Here is a 21639-nt window from a genome sequence, read left to right on the forward strand (position 1 = left end):
CCTGCCGCTGAAGTGAAGCTGGAACGCGCATCTGAAACGTCTCCGGATTGTTGTGCTCGTAAAGACGTTCTGCGACTGAATAAATGCACTTCTCGTCAAGAAAAAACAGACAGAAACAGCAGTTCTGAGTGGGGTGGCCAACCCTAGGCTCCACCCCTGCGTTATCGGCGTTAAATAATTTTAACGCGTTAAACTGAAAAAATTAATCGCCTGCATTAACGGCCTAATTTTGACAGCACTAATATATATATATATATATATACAATGAGGGAAAAAAATATTTGATCCCCTGCTGATTTTGTATGTTTACCCACTGACAAAGAAATTATCAGTCTATCATTTTAATGGTACGTTTATTTGAACAGTGAGAGAATAACAGCAAAAAAATCCAGAAAAATGCATTTAAAAAAGTTATACATTGATTTGCATTTTAATGCGTTAAATAAGTATTTGATCCCCTATCAATCAGCAAGATTTCTGGCTCCCAGGTGTCTTTTATACAGGTAAGGAGTTGAGATTAAGAGCACTCTCCTAATCTCAGTTTGCCCCCTGTATAAAAGACAACCTGTCCACAGAAGCAATCAATCAATCAATCAGATTCCAAACTCTCCACCATGGCCAAGACCAAAGAGCTGTCCAAGGATGTCAGGGACAAGATTTTAGACCTACACAAGGCTGGAATGGGCTACAAGACCATCGCCAAGCAGCTTGGTGAGAAGGTGACAACAGTTGGTGTGATTATTCGCAAGTGGAAGAAAAACAAAATAACTGTCAATCTCCCTCGGACTGGGGCTCCATGCAAGATCTCATCTCGTGGAGTTTCAATGATCATGAGAAAGCTGAGGAATGAGCCCAGAACTACACGGGAGGATTTTGTCAATGATCTCAAGGCAGCTGGGACCATAGTCAAAACTACAGAATGTCACATTTTATTATTAGCCGTTTCAACACATACATGTTTTACCATATAAAAAGAACAGCACTATTAGAGTTCATCCCACTCATTGATGTGAGTATAAGTATTGGGACAGTTGAACATAAGCATGAACATGAAGCATTTCCCAATGAATCTGGTGGCATTTTCTTGAATACTGGTAGGCAAGATGGTTTTGTACCCTTCCAAATTCATTCTGCTACTGTCATCATACATTAAGTCATCAGTAAAATTGAGAGGGCCTGTTCCAGAGACAGCCATGCATGCCCATGCCATGACACCACCTCCACCATGCTTTACAGATGAGGCTGTATGCTTGGGATCATTTGCAGTTCCCTTTTTTTTCTCCACATTTTTGCTTTCCAATCAATTAGATAAAGGTTCATCTGTGTCTCATCAGTCCATAAACAGATCCAAAACTCTTCTGGCTCACCTTTGTGCTTTTTTGCAAACTCTAATCTTGCCTTTCTATTTTTGGTGCTGGTCAGAGGTTTGCATCTTGCTGTGTAGCATCTGTAATTCTGTGTCAAAGTCTTCTGAGGACAGTAGATTGTCAGAGCATCACCCCAGCTTTCTGGAAGTTGTTGGTGATTTTACAGACACGTCTTTTAGGGTTCATTTTCACAGCTTTTATGATTTGTCTGTCATCAACTACTGTTGTTTTCTCAGCCGATCAGGTAGTTGTTGGTTGCTGGTGTCATTGGTGGTTTCCAAACTCTGGATTTCTCTGCCCTTTGTTTTTGCTATAGCTCTAATTTACTTCCGCTTTTCGTTTAGCATCCAAATTACCTGCTTTTCTCTCAAAGTCAGCTCCCTCATCTTCATCCTGGTTTGTGTGTGTCATCATCGAATTCAAGATTCAGAATGCAGAAGTAATGGATATAACTGATACGACACATTCCCTGCTTTTAATATCTGAAGAATTAATGCAACAGGACACAGCTGATCACTTAGAAAGACCTGTGAGGCAACTGTTCCAATACTTATACTCACATCAGATAGTGGGATGAAACTCTAAAAGTGCAGAACTTCTTAGCAGGTAAAACATCTATGTGTTGAATCACCCAATAATAAAATGTGACATTCTGTAGTTTTGTCTCATATTCATCTTTTAATCATATTTGTAAATGTCTTGACTCTACAGCCAACAGAGCAATTTTGTCTTTACTGTTCCAATACTTTTCGAGGGCACTGTATATATATATATATATATATTATATGTTCCCTCCTGGTGGAATGACCTGCCAAACTCAATTCGAGTCCTTAGCCATCTTCAAAAATCTCTTCCATCTGTCAGAAACGAGACCAGGATCCAACTGCAGGTGAATAATTCAATTTATTGAAACAGTGAACCAGAAAAATGCTCAGTCCCAAAATAATCGTATGGCGTAAACCAGCAAATAGTCCACTTGCACGGCGCAAAGATCAGACCGGCTTCAGCAGAGCCAGCGGGGCAGAGCGGCAGTGAGAAGCCAATAGACAGCTGCCGCTGAAATCCAGATGAAGCGGCGGCCGTGAGCAGAGAGGAATCGGGAGGGGTACCATGAAGAGACGGGCATTCGGGCAGAGAAAAACCAAGGCAGAGAGCTGACCAGAGTTCTAGGGAAGCAGGCGTGTACAAAGGAAGGATTGCAAAAAACAGGAGCGCCAGACTGACAGGACTATAAAAAATAAACAAACGAGACAGGGACTTCAGAATAACGCATAACGGACTGACACAAGACAGCAAACACAAGGGCATGATAAAGGGGAGATAACAGCCATGGCGGATCAGGGGTCTCAGACGGCCATGGCGGGTCAGGGGTTTCAGGTGACCATGGCAGATCAGGGGTCTCAGGCGGTCATGGCGGATCAGGGGTCTCTGTGGTCTCACACAGGCCATGGCTATATGCCCCCCCCCCCCAAAAAAAAATTCTTGGGGAAATCAAAGTCTGGTGGGCGCTCTGGAATACACTTGGGGGGCGCTCTGGAAGCGCGGAGCTGGACGGCACTAGCGGAGACGTAGGAGACTATGGAGGGCTGGATGGGACCAGCGGAGCCGTAGGAGACGATGGAGGGCTGGACGGGACCAGCAGAGACGTAGGAGACGATGGAGGGCTGGACGGTACTGGCCCTGGAGAGGCGGGCTTGAGGGAGCCGTGAACAGCGGCGCTGAATTCTCCTCGGACGACGGCGGGCTTGATTTCGGAGCTACGAACAGTGGCGGGCATGAGTGTGCGGCGGCTGACGGTGGGCTTTGGTGGGGAATGGCTGATGGGCTGGTTCTGGATCGGGGCTGGAAAATCTCCAGACACCGGAGGATCCCTTCCCTCCAGCTCAGTCCTCTGGGAGGTCCACGGTGTGATGGTAATTTGTCCCGATTCAGAACAGGGAGTTTATGGTGGCGTCGTCGAGAGCCTTATTCTCGGCGATCCCACAGAACTCCCACGTGCACTCCAATAGTGGGAGGTCTCGGCAGGCCATGTAGGAAAACAGCACAGCCATTTCCATAGCCGTGGGGAGGAGGAAAACAGACAAACAAAAACGTTCAAAAAACGGGGAAAGCAAAACAAGGGAAAGGGAGTGCCGCTTACTCTTCTGTGGTCTGCTGTTCTGTCACAAATCACAAGGGAGGCACGGAGACGAGGAGTTCACACAACGAAAGTCTTTCATTTCCAAAAGGTAGACAGGGATCACAGGCAGGGAAGACATTCAGGAAGACAATTCAACAACAGACAAAATCCAAGGGAGAACACAGGACTTATAAAGGAACGGAAACAAAGGAGCAAACAAGATGATTAATACAAAACAGGTGAATAGAATAAACGATGATTAACTAATGTCAGGAAACAAACCAAAAAAGGGCAAAACGGAACTAAACGGGAACACACACACGTGACAATGTCACACTTCATGGACTTTTGTGTTTGTTTTCATTTCATCCCTCGTGTTCCTTGACCTAGTTTCTGTCTCCCCTTAATTGTGTCATTATGTTCAGGTGTGTCTTGTCAATTATCCTCATTTACTCTACCATATAAATTGTAGTCAGTTCAGTGTTTCTTTGTCCAGTCTCGTCTACATTACCGGTGTGTGTGTGTGCCCTGCCCACCTGATGTGGATTACCCTTATGTGGATGGATTAAAGACTGTTTACAGTTATCTTCTTTGTGTTCATGCATTTCTCTATTCTTTTTCTATTCTGTCTGTTTTCTTTTTATTTATGTAATTTTAAAAAAAACTTGCTATGTACTGCGTTAGGATAACTGAGACTTGTCATAGCACCTGCATGTTATGCATATCATTGCCCTTTTGTTGATTTTGCTTGCTTCCATTGTCCTCATTTGTAAGTCGATTTGGATAAAAGCATCTGCTAAATGACTAAATGTAAATGTGTGTGTGTGTGTGTATATATATATATATATATATATATATATATTCCCTTTATAAAGCTGTTGTACTTATGCTATTATTTGCTAAAGTTGCATTATAATGCTACTATATAATAATGTTATATAATAATGTTTATACAACAGTTTTAAGGATGGATTTTCAAATCTAAAGTTAAAGTTAGTTTAACTGCTGAACCCAAAAAGAGTAGTATTGCTAAATGTTTATAAACAAGGAAGCAAACAAAAAATGTTACCTTTTTAAATGTAATTTAAAATGTAATTTATTCCTGTGACAAAGTTGAATTTTCACCAGTCATTACTCCAGTCTTCAGTGCCACATGATCCTTCAAAAATCATGTTAATACTGACTTGCTTCTCAGGATATAAATAAATAAAAATTCCTACTGACCCTAAACATTTTACATTTTATCTTACAAATGGAAATGTTTTTTGGGGTTAGTATTTATAATTAATTTATTATTTAGAACTTGAAGTTGCTAGCCATTTTGCACAACAAAACATAATGCCCAAATATGTCAAAAAGGCAGACTGGAACATTGAATCTGTAGAAGATGTCCCCAGTGTGAAGTCTTGAATATCACTTAGTCATAATTCTCACTCAGAGCACTTCAGTTTGACCTCTGTTACATAAGTTTCAGAAAAGCAAACATAATTTCCTTTAATGGAATGAAGCATTTTACTCTTACAGTGTCAGCCTGTCTCAACATTAAGATCTTAATGGTGCATCTAACACTGCTTTTTCTCTCTTCACAGGTGAACGAGATCTATCACGACCATTCTCTCGGGGCACGAATAAACGTTGTCCTAGTTCGGATTGTTTTGGTCGATGCCAGAAAAGTAAGAATCATTAATTTATTGACATCATGCATCAGATATCAGATGACAAGTTAAAGTCAGTGTGAATTTAAAATGAGCCATATTTGTTATTACACATTTGTGATGTTATTCTGTATGATCATTATGTTTTGATTCATCCGTGCATATTTGCCAACTGTGAAAGAACTTTTTTTTTTTTTACTTTTTACTCACAAATCTCTCTTAATTTTATGAAGTCCAGTCCTTCATTTTTTCTTAAATATATTATATTGCTCAGAAATAAGTTAAAGTAAGCATATTTTTTGCAAACAGACTTTAATTTGGACTTTATTCTAGTCATACTATATCTAGCTATGTTGGTGAGCTTGGGTGTTTCATTTAGTTTAGTTTATAATGGTTTATAGTCACATTTTGAGTCATCTCAAAAGTGATGTGTCATTTATTTTGCTAAATACTTCACAGACAAATATTAGTAAGTGATTTGTAGGCTAACTATCAAAAAAGGTGAAAGCACTGTGGTTCCCTTTCGAGGGAACTTCGAACTGCGTCCTCTAGGGGTCTCTATGGGGAATGCTTCGGCGTGACCGATGTCTTGAAGCATATATCTAATCACGACAATAACATTGGCCGGCGACAGCCTATGACGTTACTACCTACCCACAGTATAAAGGGGCGCCGGGAAAATACGTCATCCTTTCACTGACCATTTGTTTATGTTAGCAGAAGCTAAGCACGACTAGGAGTGCATGTTCTCTCGCACGGAGGCTTTGTTCTGATACCTGCAGTTTCACACGGCTCGCGGGTTGTGTGTGTGTGTGTGGTGAAGAGCAAGTGCATTCAGCTCTCGAGGGAGTTGAATGTGCTCGTGTGCTCATCATGATGCATTCGCGGGACTACTGAGAAAAAGGGAAGGTGAGTGCTTCAAAAACTTTTTACCCAAATTGTAATACCCATGTTTGCATGAGTGTGTTCGCCTCTCGCTGGAATAGCGTCGCATACGGCGGCTCCGTTCTCGCTTGATTCGGAGGTAATCTAGTGCATGGGCGCGTTGCGAGTGCGGTGAGAATTATCTGTCCATTGCCCGCGATTCGCGGTTCATGGGCAGAACAGGGAAAGGACCTGACAGCAAATTTTCCCTATCAGTAAGGAATTATGATGTGGGTATCTATCTGCAGTTATTGGACAGATGTTTTATAACATGTTCTAACCACATTATACTGCACTCCGGGGGCCCTCTCGATCCTGTGGATATGGTCTCACCTGTCAGTACTAGATCCAGCCTGGATGATGGCCTACATCTTCGGCCTCATGCTTGCTGGATCATGCAACCAAGTCACTAGGCTTCTGCGGGAGCCTCCTTGGCTTTCAGGTCCCAGTATAGCGCTGCAACCCAGGACTTGCGGGTCCTCCATTCAGGCTGAGCCTTTTTCAGAGATTACTGCTTTGTGATGTGCTCCCTGAGCTCCTGGCTGGGTGTTTGCTTCAAGAAGCTGCCCCAGCCAGGATGCGTTACTCGCATCGAGAGGCTTCCTGAGATTTGAGTCACACTGTCCTTACGGTCGAACCAGTGAATCGCCCTCTCCGTGGAGTGGGTTTGAGTACACTGCTTTCCCGGAGGTACGAGTGAGAGGTGTTTCTGTGGAAACCCTTCCTGAGTGCTTTAGCTCTGCCTTCTGGTCGAGCTAGGGTGTGCTCCCCTCATTGCGAGAGCTAGCTATGCACCTCCTGTTCCCAGTTTGTCGTAAGGACCGCCTCAGCCCAAGGGCTGAGAGCGCCGCTCTGAACATGGCAGTGCTCCTAAACCTCACTGCAGGAGGTTCTTTATGGGCTCTGTGGCAGTGACACCAGGAAGTTGGTCGCTTGCTGCCTCCCTGTTGAGTTACCCTGTTGGTCAGGCCTGGCAATGCTCCCCTCACCTAGAGGTTACTTTTGAGCTTGCCCCTCCCGTCGAGGGTCTGAGGACTCCTCTCACTGGGTCCTGTTCCCCCTGGAGCTCCGTTGAGCAGCAACTTCAGGTTGTTAGGCTCCTCTCTGCCTCCCTGTCAGGTTGCTGTCCTTGTTGGTTGAGCTCAGCAGTGCTCCCCTCACCCTAGAGGGTCACCTATGAGCACGCCGCTCCCAGAACCGAGTGTCTGAGTCCCTCTCATATTTTGAGAGTTAGGCCTCCGCTCTCTAGAACTCCCGTTAGCAGTCATGCCAGGTTGTTGTGATGCCTTCTGCCTCCCTGGTTGGCTGTTTTTTGGTCGAGCTATCATTGCTCCCCTCACCATAGAGGGTCACCTATGAGCATTCCGCTCCCTGCTGAGTGTCTGAGTTCCCTCTCATGCTGAGAGTTAAGCTCTCCGCTCGCCAGAGCTCTGCATTGGTAGAGCTAGCATTGCTCCCCTCACTATAGAGGGTCACCTATGAGCATGCTGCACCCTCCAGAGCCTTTGAAAAGACGGTGTTTACAAATACATGTTATGGTAAGTGCGCACGCTAGTCTCTGTGCACTTTCTGAAAGCCACGTTGTGGTAAGGTCACACACTAAGTGTTTTGCGGTCTTTCTAAAATCCTGTACGGTATGGGTTACGCGCTGCGGCTTCATACCAATTCTTTGAGTTGGTCAGGCCCCGGTTTCACCTTGGGCCCCACTCTACCTATGTATGTGCTGAGTGCCCTCTCATGCTGAGAGTTAAGTTCTCCGCTCTCCAGAGCTCTAAAGCCATGGTAGAGCATCTGAAAAGAATTCAGCTCTGTGAGTCAGCAACTTCAGGTTGTTAGGCTTCTCTCTGCCTCCCTGTAAAGTTGCTCTCCATGTTGGTAGAGCTAGCTTTGCTCCCCTCAGCATAGAGGGTCACCTATGAGCATGCTGCTCCCTCCCGAGAATATTTCAAATCCATGATATGGTAAGCGCGCACGCATGTCTCTGTGCACTTTCTGAAAGCCACATTGGGGTAAGATCGCACACCAAGTGTTTTGCGGTTTTTCTAAAATCCTGTACGGTATGGGTTACGTGCTGGCACTTCGTGCCCATTCTTTGAGTCGGTCAGACCCTGGTTTCACCTTGGGCCCCACTCTACCTATGTATCCCCAGTAATACTACTTGAACAGGGTGTTGCTATCAAGGATCTGTTGAGACGGTTCCTTCAGCGAGCTCTTGCAGAGCAAGCAGTAGCCCCTGGATGACAGGCCAAGACTTAGTTACTATCCTAAGCGCTTGGTCGTATCCCCTTAAAGGAATCTCTTCTTCTGATTCCAAGCCTTTGAGCTCTACCCTGGGTCCAGGAGGCCTGGCCCCTAACAGGTAAGTTCTGGGGTATGCAGCTCAGGCCTTTGGCCGAAGGGGATAATGTCACTGACAGCCGTCGTACCGCCCCAGGGGCAACTCCCTTAACCGGGTAGAGTTGGTACTTAGTGCTTGGCTTCTGTGCTTGGCTTGCACTCCCCTCAGCATGGTGGCATGGGTATTCCGTTCCCCATAGCGACCCCTAGAGGACGCAGTTCGAAGTTCCCTCGAAAGGGAACATCTCAGGTTACGTATGTAACCATGGTTCCCTGAGAGTAGGGAACGAGACACTGCGTCCTCTAGGTTTGGTGCCATGCTTCGGACGCAAGCTTCAGACGAAGGTGTTCCCCATAGCGACCCCTAGAGGACGCAGTGTCTCGTTCCCTACTCTCAGGGAACCATGGTTACATACGTAACCTGAGACGTTTTGTGACATTTTCAGCATTTTTGAGGAGTCTCATACATTACTTTGTGGCTTAACCAGTGGTTTGAGTTTAGGGCTATCTGTTTTTTATTTGTATTCCTTTTTTTGTTCAATGTAAGATGGTAGGTGTGATTAGAAAACTTGTTTGGTGCTGCTGGTAGCGCAGAAATTATACACTTCTTCATAGTTGAGGTTTCATCTGAGACTTCATGTTCAGACTTTAATTTTCACTTTGAGCAAGCACTGATCAGAATCAGAATCAGAATCAGAATGAGCTTTATTCGTCAAGTATGTTTACACATACGAGGAATTTGTTTTAGAGTGAGGAAGAGATACAGCATGACATGAGGAAAATAAAAAAATAATTCACAGACTATCCTCCTATGGGAGTACAGTGTGAGAACAGGAAAAACACCCCAGCAACAAAAAGCACATAGTCAATCACACGACTGCATTTTTTCATTCTTGGCGCCGGTCGGACCCGCTTGTCAGGCTGGCGGTACAAAGCGGCGAAGGCGAGGGATCGGGGGAGGGGAGGTGAATGCATATCTGTGTATGTGCGTATGTGTGTGTATATGCATGTTTTATTAGGCCTGTAGAGCCGCCACGCTGGCATTCAAATCAAGTTGTCTCAGTCCGCAGACTGTGATAGCAACACAGCACGTTGCTATGGAGACAGCCTTGATCAGGACCCAGACAGAGTCAACAATCCGCAGGTGTCTGTGAAGGGGGGGAGGAATGCAAGAGCGTCTCACCGCAGTGCTCATCCCGGGGTTGTTTTCCAACAACGACCTTGTCCGAGGCAGTGCTGGCATGAGAGAGCCGAAAGAAGATAAGATTGTTTGGTCTTGGGGCGAGTAGCCGTATTCCAATTTTCACGGCAACTCTCTTTGTCCATTCTGGTCTCCAAATCCATAAATTTTTCTTTTCAAATCCGAAAGCTTCTCCGTAATGTTATCCATATTGCGGTTAATAGTCTCAGTGCTGACTGCTCTGCCCACTGCTTCAATCATGACGGGCAGCCTTGTGAGGCAGCTGTACCCGTTTCCTGAATTTTTCGATAACCCAGGGCAAAGTCTAATCCGATCAGCAGAAGACCTGTTATCATGGTTCCGAATAGGTAGATGTCTTCAATGTCCTCCACGGAAAGAGCCGCCAGACACATGACCCGCCACCTTTCTCATGTGTCCATCGTATATCCAGCTGCGAAAGTTACGCTGGGACAATCAGGTTCCCCCGAACCTAAACTTCTCGTCGAGAAAATTGTGTCAATTGGGTTGAGAGACCAGTTGATCAAATCCATGATTTTCCAGTTTGGAGAGCAGTGCAGAGAGAGTCTCTCAAGTATTAGACAATAGACGAGACGAGACGAGAGAGCAAAGCAGGGAAGGGAAGGTAAGGGGAGGAGAGGGAGAGAAAAAATGCGACCGCCTTTGTTGAGAGCCAAACGAGAAAGCTAAAAAAAAAAAAAAAAAAAAAAAAACAAAATTCTATTTCCCAAATTGATCCATTTCGCTGTCTGTAGCCGTTTAGCACTTTGCAGTTCTGTACCATGACAGCAGACATATTGCTGAGGCAAACATGTATAAGATACACACTCCGTTCCTCTCTCTCTTCCACCTTCTGTCTCACACTCACACCTATATAAACACATAAACACACCACTAGATTAGCTTACATGCGCATCTTTTTCCCACCCCCTTCTGCTGGGTGCTCACCATGGCCTAGGGCCTGTTATTCCACCGGACTGAGCAAACGGGAACTAAAAGCATAGAGTTCCCTTGGGAGTCTTTTCAAAGTTGCACGCCTTCACAGTTCAACACCGAAGCACAGAGAGTGCTGATGTTATGCAATTGCCTTCCCAATACCCCCCACCCCAACACATAAACACGCACACCAGCATCTCCCCTATGGGACCAAGCAAAGGATTCTGGGAAGAGGAATCAAGAATGCAAGATAAACAATCAATGATGACCCTGCCTCATTCATAAACACAGCTCCACAAAACGCTGTTCTTCCTGTAACTGGAGATCAGGGAGAGGCTGATCTCAGATCAGGTAACCAGTCTCAGATGTGGTTGACCTGATAGTGACCACAGTTGTAGGTTCATCTTTCATCTGACACAGTTACTCACTAAGAAAATCCTGTATCTCTTCAAAATCTCACATAGACAGGAATGAGGATAATTAATAGTAATAGTGTGTATTACATATGCATTAGTGGCCAATGTTTTTCAGTATTCGCAGGTTATATTTATGCCAGGAGTTGGTGACAAGTGACTGTCTTTATGAGTGACAAATTGAATCATTAATTCAAGCGTTTTGTTCAAAATACTGATTCATTCATGAACAGTCATTGAATATTTTACTTAAGTGATTTTCCTAAAAAAAATACTGATTCATTAATTCAGGAACAAAACAGTTGATTCTTTTTATGAACGAATCATTGATTAATTCCTATCAGTAATTGAATCCTTCATGTTAATCACTGATACAATGAGTGAATCATTGAAAGATTTGTTCAAGCAATTAGTTCACAACAGATTCATTCAAGAAGTGACTGTTGAGTCACTGAATTATTTAACTGATTTGTTAGCAATTACTGATAAATTCAAGAATTAAAAATGTCTCTCTTTATGACTGAATTATTTAATCATTCACATAAGTCACGCAAGCAATTCAATCAATCCTTTTTAAAGTGAGTCATTGAGAGATTTCTTTCAGCTGATTGGTTCAAAAACACTCCCACTGCATTGCTCAGAGATTAAACTAATTGAATTAAGCCTTTCATCTAATTAAATCTTTCAACATGGTTTGTTTGAGCTTCCCAACACAGCAACATTTACTCAACCAATGTGAGTTAGTATCACTAGTAGCTCAGAAATTACACACTTCACCTTTAAATGACACAATCTAGAGACAAACTGAACTGAGCTTTGAAAGAGCAATTTTTCTCTGGAATCATCTGAATAATATGATGTCTGGAAAAATACCTCTTAATCAATAGTGAAATTAACACCTACTCCATTTATTCAATCAGCATCAGGTTCAGAAAGAAAGTATCTATTCTCCAGGAGTGCTATCTGGATGCGTAACCCATGAAGAAGATATTTTTAAGTCACTTAAACATGACAATCCATCACCTCTCTATCTCTGCGACGGAGCTTACTATTACCACAAATGTCAGTTCACCCAGCGGGAGAAATAGCTCACAACGCTATGGTGCCCTCAAATTTTCCTCTTCTTACTGAGACACTATACCACCCCCAGCCATTATGATAAATGGTGATTTTTCCTCCGTGACAGATAGCGTGTGGGGTTACATGGTGATTACGTGTAGTTTCAGGTGAGATGGAGAGACACAGGTCCACGGCAGGTCAGGCAGATGGCATTTCCTACGCTGATTTGTGGTGATTGTCCCTCTGGCCTTGTCTTTCCAGGATTAAGTTCTTAAAATGCAAACTGTTCCACATGAACTCATCAGGCGGTTTATCTCTGTTTATCTGTCAGTTCTCTCTCCATCTCTGTCGCTGTGCTCATACAGCCTCTGGTTTCCTTTCCATTCTGTCTTTTTCCTTCCGTCTGTTGCTGGTCACGCTTCGTCTGCCTTTCACTGTGGCTTAAAATGTTGTTTAACTCCATTCAGGGATGCAGTGGCCATAGGGAGCACTGGGACATTCCCAGTGGCTTGGTTGACCTGTGGTCAAAACCATATTTAGATAAAAAAAAAAGGAAATATACAATGATTTTAAAGGGAAAAACTATGCTGAAATCATCAGACAAAGCAATTGAATGCATCCTTGTTATCTAGTTGATTGAAAATGTATGTTTATCTGTGCAGGATTTTAACATTAAAACATTAAAATTTAAAAATGAATTTAGTTTTAAGTTTTTCTTCTAATATATATTTATAGCTTTATTTAAATTAACAAACAAATATGTTTTTAATAGTTTTAGTTAGCTACTATAACCCTGGTTTCCATTCAAGTTATATATTTAATTTATATAAAAAATCTAAATATTTCAAAAGCATTCACAAATACACTAGTTTCCCCATTCTATGTGTTCAAGAAAACAAAACTGTCACTGCCAGGGGGTTGACGCAAACGTTTTCTTCTGTGAGGGAGTTATTCAGTCACATGACTTGAGGCAAAGTCACATGTCCTTTTGATTTTCCATTGTAGTTTGTGTCTTCTTACTGAATACCAAATTATCTACCTGTTCACACTGACATGTTGATCCTTTGGCTTTTTATGCAATACCATACTCTATTTTTTTATATAATTTAGAAATTTATTTTAAAACTAAATAATATGCATGTAGTCCTAGGCCCCAATTTATTCTTGATACCGTTCATGTACAATTCAAGTACAATTCAAGAATGTGTCTGACAGACTGAATATGCATATTTTTTTGTAATAAACACATTCTTACAGGATTATCATGACAGCAATTACTAAATACCCAAAGTGCTTTACACATAAATGGACTAATAGCTTATAACGCAAGTTTGTACAAACACATTATTTAGTTAAAACACAAAACACACACGGAACTTGATTCATGGCTTCCATAACTCAACTGTTGCATGGTTAAGGTGGGAAATGTCTTGGGATGTTAAAACCATCATTCAAATGTTTTTTTTCTTTGCACATGTAGTACTTAAAGATACTACCTATTAAATAGAGGCATATTGATGCAGTTGTTCCACTTTAGTTAATTTCATTACAGTTTTGTTAACCTTTATCTCAACCTCACTCCTCTTTCAGAATAAAAACCTTTCTTTCTTTCCTATTCACACTCACTCGCATCCTCGATTCACTCTGGATCACCCACCTATTTCAGTAGCACAGCCACAGATATCTTTCTCCATCTGTATCTTTTTCTCTCCACCTCTCCCTCCCTTTTTTTCTCGCTCTTACACAAATGCCTGGTTGTTCCACACCCACTCCTCTCCCCTGCCGCCTCAGCCCCAATCAGCATGCAGCCTCGCCCGTCTTGCCAGCAGGTTGTCCATCATTCCCAATTACTGTGGCAACCGTTGCTGCCGGCAGCGGCACGCACCGATCAACCGAGTGACCCTGTGCACCTCCAACAAGGTTCCAACATCACAGTCTCTTCCGCACATCTGTTCCGCTCTTCCCCTCACCTAGTGCTGAAAAGATAAAGAGACCCTGACATGACACACCCAGCATCAATCCACAGAGCGTGTGCATGTGTGTGCATCTTCGGTGGATCACAGAGAAGATAAAGATGCCGAGACGTTCTCTTAATGAGCACACTTGCACGTCTGTCATGTTTTCCGTTAACAAGAACAAGAGGAAGTCTCTTGTGTACAGAATTCTGAGAAACATCCTTCATGACATTATCAACAAACATCTCAGTGATGGAATGAAGATAAGTGAAGATAAATCATGTGTTTAGTAACTAGTTTGCATTAGTCTGCTGTCTGCGCACAAACCTACTGCGTAAAAATCATCAGGCACAAATAAATGAAGTGTAATGAGAGAATAAAGCGCTGGATGCACTTGTGCTGAGAGTGATGCTGACTTGAGTTATTCCCACTACCCTCTTTCTTCCCATGGTGCACAGCTATGCATTGGAATGGGGAAGCCTCCCTCTACTGGTTAGTGAAGACATTGCAGCGTAGTTCTCAGAGTTCATGACCTTGATGCAAAGCAAAATTCACGAGAGTGAGGCACAGGGAAAGAGTGAGGCAGTTTCAGGACACACATCTGGAAAGTATCTCCTACTTCCATGGCTCTCGTGGCCACGTCATCAAAACACAGCCATGCATCCTGTCTGGATGTTTCTTTGCACACATTTATCTCTCTGCACAGATTACGGAAGAAAACCAGTGCAATGTTTACGTCTGTGTTCACAAGAACGTGAAATGTAGCAATAATAACACGGCTGCCATGGTTTACAATGTAAACTTTTTTTTCTTATTGTTATTGTAAACAATTAATGTCAATGTACCGGTATTCAGTTTTGGTAAATTATTTTGATTTTGATTGTTTCAGTACTTTCAGCATCAAAGGACGTTAATGATACTAGATGATGCTAGCTGATTGATCAACAATAGTGCTGAGCTTTTGAAGTTTGTGTTGATGTAATTGTTTAAGAGTCTGTCCTCTGATTAGAGGAACGGTCTAAGTTCAACATCTGTGTTTGACCAGAGAAAAATTTCGAGTCATCCTGCAGTATTACAACAAACTAAATTTATCAGCTTTACTAGCACTAAATTGTTAAGATGTTTGATATAACTAAAAAGAAAATGTTAGAATACAGTATTACATCACCTCTCATTTACCTCTCATTTTAACTCATGTAAATGAGAGGTAGGTCTTGTGGTTATACATTTCCATTCAAAAGTTTGGAGTCAGTATTGTAAACAAATTAATGCTTTTATTCACATTAAATTGGTCAGAAGTGACTGTTACAACTAATGAAGTTACAAAAGATTTCAACTTAAAATAAATGCTGTTCTTTAAACATTACTATTAATCAAAGAATCCTGGGGGCGGGGGGGTTCAAACAACATTGATAATGGCAAGAAATAATATTGATAATAAGTTTGCTGAAAAATTTGCTTTGACATCACACATAAATATTTAAAAATATATTCAAACTATATATTAAATATTAATTATATTAAATTGTTTAAATTGTAATAGTGTTTCACAATATTATTGGTTTTACTGTATTTTACTATAATTGCAACCTTTAAAAAAATTGTGAAAAAAAAAACTTTTGAAAATATGTGTACATACTTATATACAACAAAACATCTTCTGTCCGTAAAACTCACAGAAAAAAAGTTCACAGAACATAATTCACTTATTTGAGTAAACTCAAAAAAGCTGTGCAGCAAGTTGCCTTGAAATTTTAAGTTGTCAACTTTTCATTTTTACAGTGATATAGAACAAAACATCTTTGTCTATAAAACTCACAGAAAAAAGTTGACAGAACATAATTTATTGAGACACATTGGAAAAGCATTACAAGTATTTTTAACAACTTGGTCCAAAGTTGGGTAAACCCAAAAAAGCTGTGCGGCTGTCACGGTGCACACACGAGGGAGGAACCAAGAACACGCAGACGAGGATATAACTCAAATAATAGTCTTTAATCATGACATCAGGGCAGGACAAGGCAAGGCAAGGCAAGGCAAACATCAACAGGAACACCGGGGAGTAACGAGTAGACCAGACCACACGAAACTGAACAGACAGAACTATAAATACACACGCTAATGAGAATAACACACCTGAACAGAATGAACTAATAGTCACATGAAACAAGGACAGGAAACAAACCAAATAAGGAAACATAAGGCGGGAACACATGACAGACACGACAGAACCCTGACAGCAGCAAGTTGCCTTGAAATTTTAAGTTAAGTCAACTTTTCATTTTTACAGTGTACATTGGTCTGGCAGTAACAATCATTAGTGCTTTCAAATGTTGCTCACCCTCATGTCAGTTCAAACCCTTGACAACCCACCTGACATTCTTAAAACAAACAAAAAGCTTTGGAATTCTAGTTGCTTTTTTCAAGATCCAGAAAAGTTTCCAAAGCATCGTAAAAGTCATCCGTTTGATCCATGTGCTGTATTCCAGGTCATATAATAGGTTTATGGGAGCAACAGAACAACAATTTACAGTAGATTCTTTCAGAAATTGATTAAATGTTAAATGGTGAACTATTCCTTTATTAGTTGTACTGAACCCATAACTTCATTTAGATTTCAGTAATTTATTCACACCTTGACCAGATGTCAATCGTGAAAATCAAAATGTAGCTTGAAGTGTAACATCCTTCTCATGTATGCTTTCAGTCCACGAGCCTCATTGAGCTGGGCAATCCTTCTCAGAGTCTGGAGAATGTGTGTCGCTGGGCCTTCGAACAGCAGAGGAAGGACACTAACGATAAAGAATACCATGATCACGCCATCTTTCTCACTCGTCAAGAGTTTGGACCCACAGGGATGCAGGGTAAAATCAACACACATGCACGCAAACACGGCATCATCAACCTCCATAGATTTAAATACGTTGCTAACAAGAGCATATGATCTTTTAAACATGAACATAAACATAAACGTGTGTTTAGTTTGAAAAATGGGCATATGTAGGGACATACCACAATGATCTTGAAATGACCTTGACTTTTCCAGTAGAAAATAAGTGTTAAAAATAAAGTGTGATGAAGATGTGAGGAGGACAAACATCAGGTGTTATTATGCGTTGCTAGGTTACGCTCCTGTCACAGGCATGTGTCATCCTGTACGGAGCTGCACTCTCAACCATGAAGACGGTTTCTCATCTGCTTTTGTCGTGGCGCATGAAACTGGCCACGTGTGAGTATCTGCTACAAAGTGTATGCCTAAAGATACCTCATGTATTTTTACATTTATACAGCTGTTTGTTCCGGTCCTTGAATCTGAATGGTTGAGCAGTTATGTTCCTTGAATCTGGTTGAGCATCATTCGAACTGCTGACTTTCCACTGTTTGTGTGGCTAATTTGTTCAAAAACAAATTCATTCAGGAACAAAACAAGCAAATCATTGATTCATTCACACAACCAATTCATTCAAATAATTCCACACAAATATGGCATCTATCCTGACCAAAGTCAGTTTGTAACTTGATTAAAATCTAAAACTGCCAAAATAAGAGGCAAAAATGTCTTCAAAATGTAAATTGTATATATGCATATGAGTTATAGGTTGGGAATGGAGCATGATGGGCAGGGGAATCGTTGTGGAGATGAGGTGCAGATGGGGAGCATCATGGCGCCACTGGTGCAGGCGGCTTTCCACCGCTTCCACTGGTCCCGCTGCAGTCAACAGGAACTGGGCCGCTACCTGCAGTGAGTGCTAGACAGGCATACACAGACAATCTTGCTAATACAACTGTGGATTATATACCATCTCATTCTGCCTCTGAAGTTCGTATGATTGCCTCCGTGACGACCCGTTCGAGCACACATGGGAGGAGCTTCCACACCTGCCTGGGCTGCATTACTCCATGCACGAACAGTGTCGCTTTGACTTCGGGGCTGGATACATGATGTGCACAGCGGTGAGTCTTGAATTCACTGCTGCACAGGCTTTTTCATTCAAGTAATGCATTATTATTATGAGATTGTAAAATCACTATGAGCATGTATAATTCTACAAGCATTCTTCCTTGACAATCATCAGCTTGCCATAACAATCACCATCTGTGGTCATTGGGTTCACCGTAGATCGCCGTGACCCAGTATGATGAGTGTTATACATGCCAATAATGCATTATGAATAGTATTTTGTGTTAAGTGACTGAGTTTTGATATCTGCACATGCCAAAGGGAAAAGGCTTAATGGAACAGAATAGTGCACCAAAACGGTCAGTCTGTCACTATTTTACTCATGCTCATGTTGGTTCTGACCTGTATGACATTCTTTCTTCTGTAGAGCACAAAAGAAGCAGCTTTCAAGCTTTATGAAAGACACAAAAGCACCATAAAAGTATCATAAAAGTGGTCAATATGACTCATGCACTTTATTCCAAGTCTTCTGAAGTAATGCAAGTTATACAGTTAAACAGACTAAAATTTAATTTACCATTCACTGTACTTTTTGGCATGTTCATCATAGAAACAGCATAGATTCATTAAAGTTAGTTAATGTTAGTTAGTTCACCCAAGAATAAAAATTAGCCTGTGTTTTGCCCCCCCCCCCCCCCACCTTAAAGCATCCTAGGTGTCTGTGACTTTCTTCTTTCAGCCGAATCCAAGTTATATTATGAGTTATATTAAGAGACACTGCAGGTGAATAGGGTAAACAAATTAACTAATAGTTATCGCCTTACTTATCTAGTTGCTTGATTACATTGATAATTGCAAACATTTTTTGTATTACAAGCTTTCTAAAATGTTAGATTTATATATGCAAATGAGGCATTATTTAATGAAATGTGTGCTAATTTGCATACATTTCTAGAACAAAAATCTAAACACTGGATGAAGTTGGTTTTCAAAATTCTTATTTCATTTTATTGACATATTAGAGTCAAAAGTTTTTACAGAGGGAATTTTGGGTATCTCATTTTGTCACTCAATAATTCAGAAAAAACTTAGAACAGACGGAGAACAATACATTTTCACAATTTTTTGGGGAATAAAATGTTGTATATAATCAAGCAAATTATATATGAACAAATCCCTCTGTAAACACCTTCAGGATATAGACAGGAGTAAAGTTTGGTGTGTGTAAGTGCTACTGAAGTGGAGATATAATGATAAAGTAAAGTCGTGACGTATTGTCAAGTATGGTGACCCATACTCGAAATTGGTGCTCTGCGTTTAACCCATCCAAGTGCACACACACAGCAGTGAGTAGTGAACAAATGCACACACACACACACACACACACACACACTGTGAACACACACCCGGAGCAGTGGGCAGCCATGCTGCGGCGCCCGGGGAGCAATTGGGGGTTCGGTGCCTTGCTCAAGGGCACCTCAGTCGTGGTATTGAGGGTGGAGAGAGCACTGTACATTCACTCCCCCCACCTACAATCCCTGCCGGCCGGGGACTCGAACCCGCAACCTTTCGATTACGAGTCCGACTCTCTAACCATTAGGCCACGACTTCCCCTATGTAAAGTGCTATATATGAGAGAAAACTCATTTTGAGAAAACGGCCTTTAAAAATATGTATTGTAATTGAAATCTATTGACACAAATACATAAAGTGCTATAAAAGAAACACTTAACAGTGGCTTTTGGATGTTTTCTTTCCACTATTCTGAAAAAAATACTTTATGAAAGAAAGGGGGGGCAGGACAATTTTTAATATAACTCCGATTGGATTTCGTCTGAAAGAGGAAAGTCACATATACCTAGGATGCTTTGAGGGTGAGTAAACATTTTTCATAATTTTCATTTTCAGGTGAATTATCCCTTTAACAAATTATTATTTTTTCATAATTTTGCAAGTTTGAAAGCCTTTAAAACATTATGTTTCCACAAAAAAAAAAAAAAAAAAAAAAAAAAATCATACGGGCTAACATGAGGGTGAGTGAACGATGAAATCATTTTCATTTTTGGGTGAACAAATCTTTTAGTGTACAAGAGAAGAACCAGGGGCCGGGTTCATAAAACATTCTTAGGAAAAATGCCTTCTTAAATTCCATTTTCTTCTTATTTTTTTTACTTAAGAAAAAAGTTACTTAAGTTACTTAAGAAAAACAATTATTCTCAAACATTCTTCTTAAGAATATTATCTTATTTCTTAAGATTGTTCTTAAGACAAAACTTTCAAGATCTCAATAGAATCTTCTTAAAAATCATCGGACACATATACCAGAAGTGTTCAGAGAGAGAGCGAGAGAGTGCATAAACAGCACAGAATTGAATGAAACAGATCGCTGCAGCTTGAGACAGGCTCTTTAAAAGTAACTATTCAAAAACGTGGCACATTAAAAACGTGAAGACGAGCACCAGTCAAGCTGGTTACGATGAAAATAGTCTGCACACTTATTATGATTATTAGGGTAATCTGAAGGAAGCACAAAAAGACAGTCCTTGAAGTTATCAGCCATGTATTCAGTCAAATAAAGACTAAATAAGATGTTTTAAGAATATATTTGTGAACTTCTTAATAATTTTTTAATAATTGCACTTAGGAATAGTCTTACAAACTTATTGGAATTTATCTTAAAAAAAATTGGTAATTTATTTCGTGAATTCAGCCCCAGGTTTTAAAACTACCCCATAGCACATCAGAGAAAATGCGTGGCTATAATTATACAGTTTGCAATTGACTGTTGTGAATAAAATTGGTCAGATAATCAAAACCAAATGTCATGAGTTTGATATCACTTGATAAACTGGATAAACATGATTTCAAGAATAATTTCTGCTCACAAAATGAGATTCCAGCTGAACAGCACTGCTCGGACTGTACTTCACTGTCTTGTTAAACCATTCCCTTAGCTGCAAAAGGTGGGGCCATCAGGAGCCCAGGTAAGGTGTTCTCCTCAGTCGCAACATGGCCTCTTTCGTTTGAACTTGGTTAAATTCAGATGGTCTTTATTGTTAATCATTACATGTTATTGGTTGGTGTTCAGCTCATTGTCATTTTGCAGACACATGCGCTGCAGGATACTAAACCCACAGTTGTTTCTGAATTAATTGGCATTAATTGCATTAGGATAATGTATAACTGGAGGTTTATCCACCCAGGGGTGTGTTTCCCAAGAGCATCATAGCTATGGTTGTTAGTTCCATTGAACTCTATTGGTAACGACGGAACTTCCGACCATAGTTGCTTTTGGGAAACGCACCCCAGAACAGTAGTCCCACAGCTTAACGGTTTAGACAACTTTGCATCTTAAGTAACACATTTTTGTATGGAAGAATTTAGCAAGAACATGCTTCATGCTTTACTTTACTTACTTTACTTTACTTTTGTCATTTAGCAGACGCTTTTGTCCAAAGCGACTTACAAATAAGAAAAAGTAACTAAAACTAAAAAGTTACAACTCTATAAATACTATCTACCCACATATTTAAGAAAATAAAGAAATTAAATAAAATTAACACATGCATATAACAACAACATTTCAATAATAAACATATCAATGAAAAAATTAAATAAAAAGCTACTACTATCCCTTGCCGGTGTCCCTGCCCGGTGGAGTCGCACGGTAGAGTCGATGGTCTTTACACTCTTTACTTTTTTACTTTTGTCATTTAGCAGACGCTTTTGTCCAAAGCGACTTACAAATAAGAAAAAGTAACTAAAACTAAAAAGT

The 21639-nt window shown here is 41.0% G+C and overlaps 1 protein-coding gene across 2 annotated transcripts in view; it reads left to right on the top strand.

Moving 5' to 3' along the window:
* Window positions 1-21639, top strand: part of LOC306852984 (A disintegrin and metalloproteinase with thrombospondin motifs 2-like) — a 164679-nt gene that overhangs the window by 127231 nt on the left and 15809 nt on the right. For both annotated transcript variants that reach the window (XM_079390120.1, XM_079390121.1), the window contains exons 5-9: window positions 5076-5159; window positions 16671-16827; window positions 17087-17192; window positions 17562-17705; window positions 17785-17917. In XM_079390120.1, the coding sequence (XP_079246246.1) occupies window positions 5076-5159; window positions 16671-16827; window positions 17087-17192; window positions 17562-17705; window positions 17785-17917 (624 nt within the window). The remainder of the gene's footprint in view (window positions 1-5075; window positions 5160-16670; window positions 16828-17086; window positions 17193-17561; window positions 17706-17784; window positions 17918-21639) is intronic.

This window comes from Barbus barbus (assembly GCF_936440315.1).
Source record: "Barbus barbus genome assembly, chromosome: 33".
NCBI lineage: Eukaryota > Metazoa > Chordata > Actinopteri > Cypriniformes > Cyprinidae > Barbus > Barbus barbus.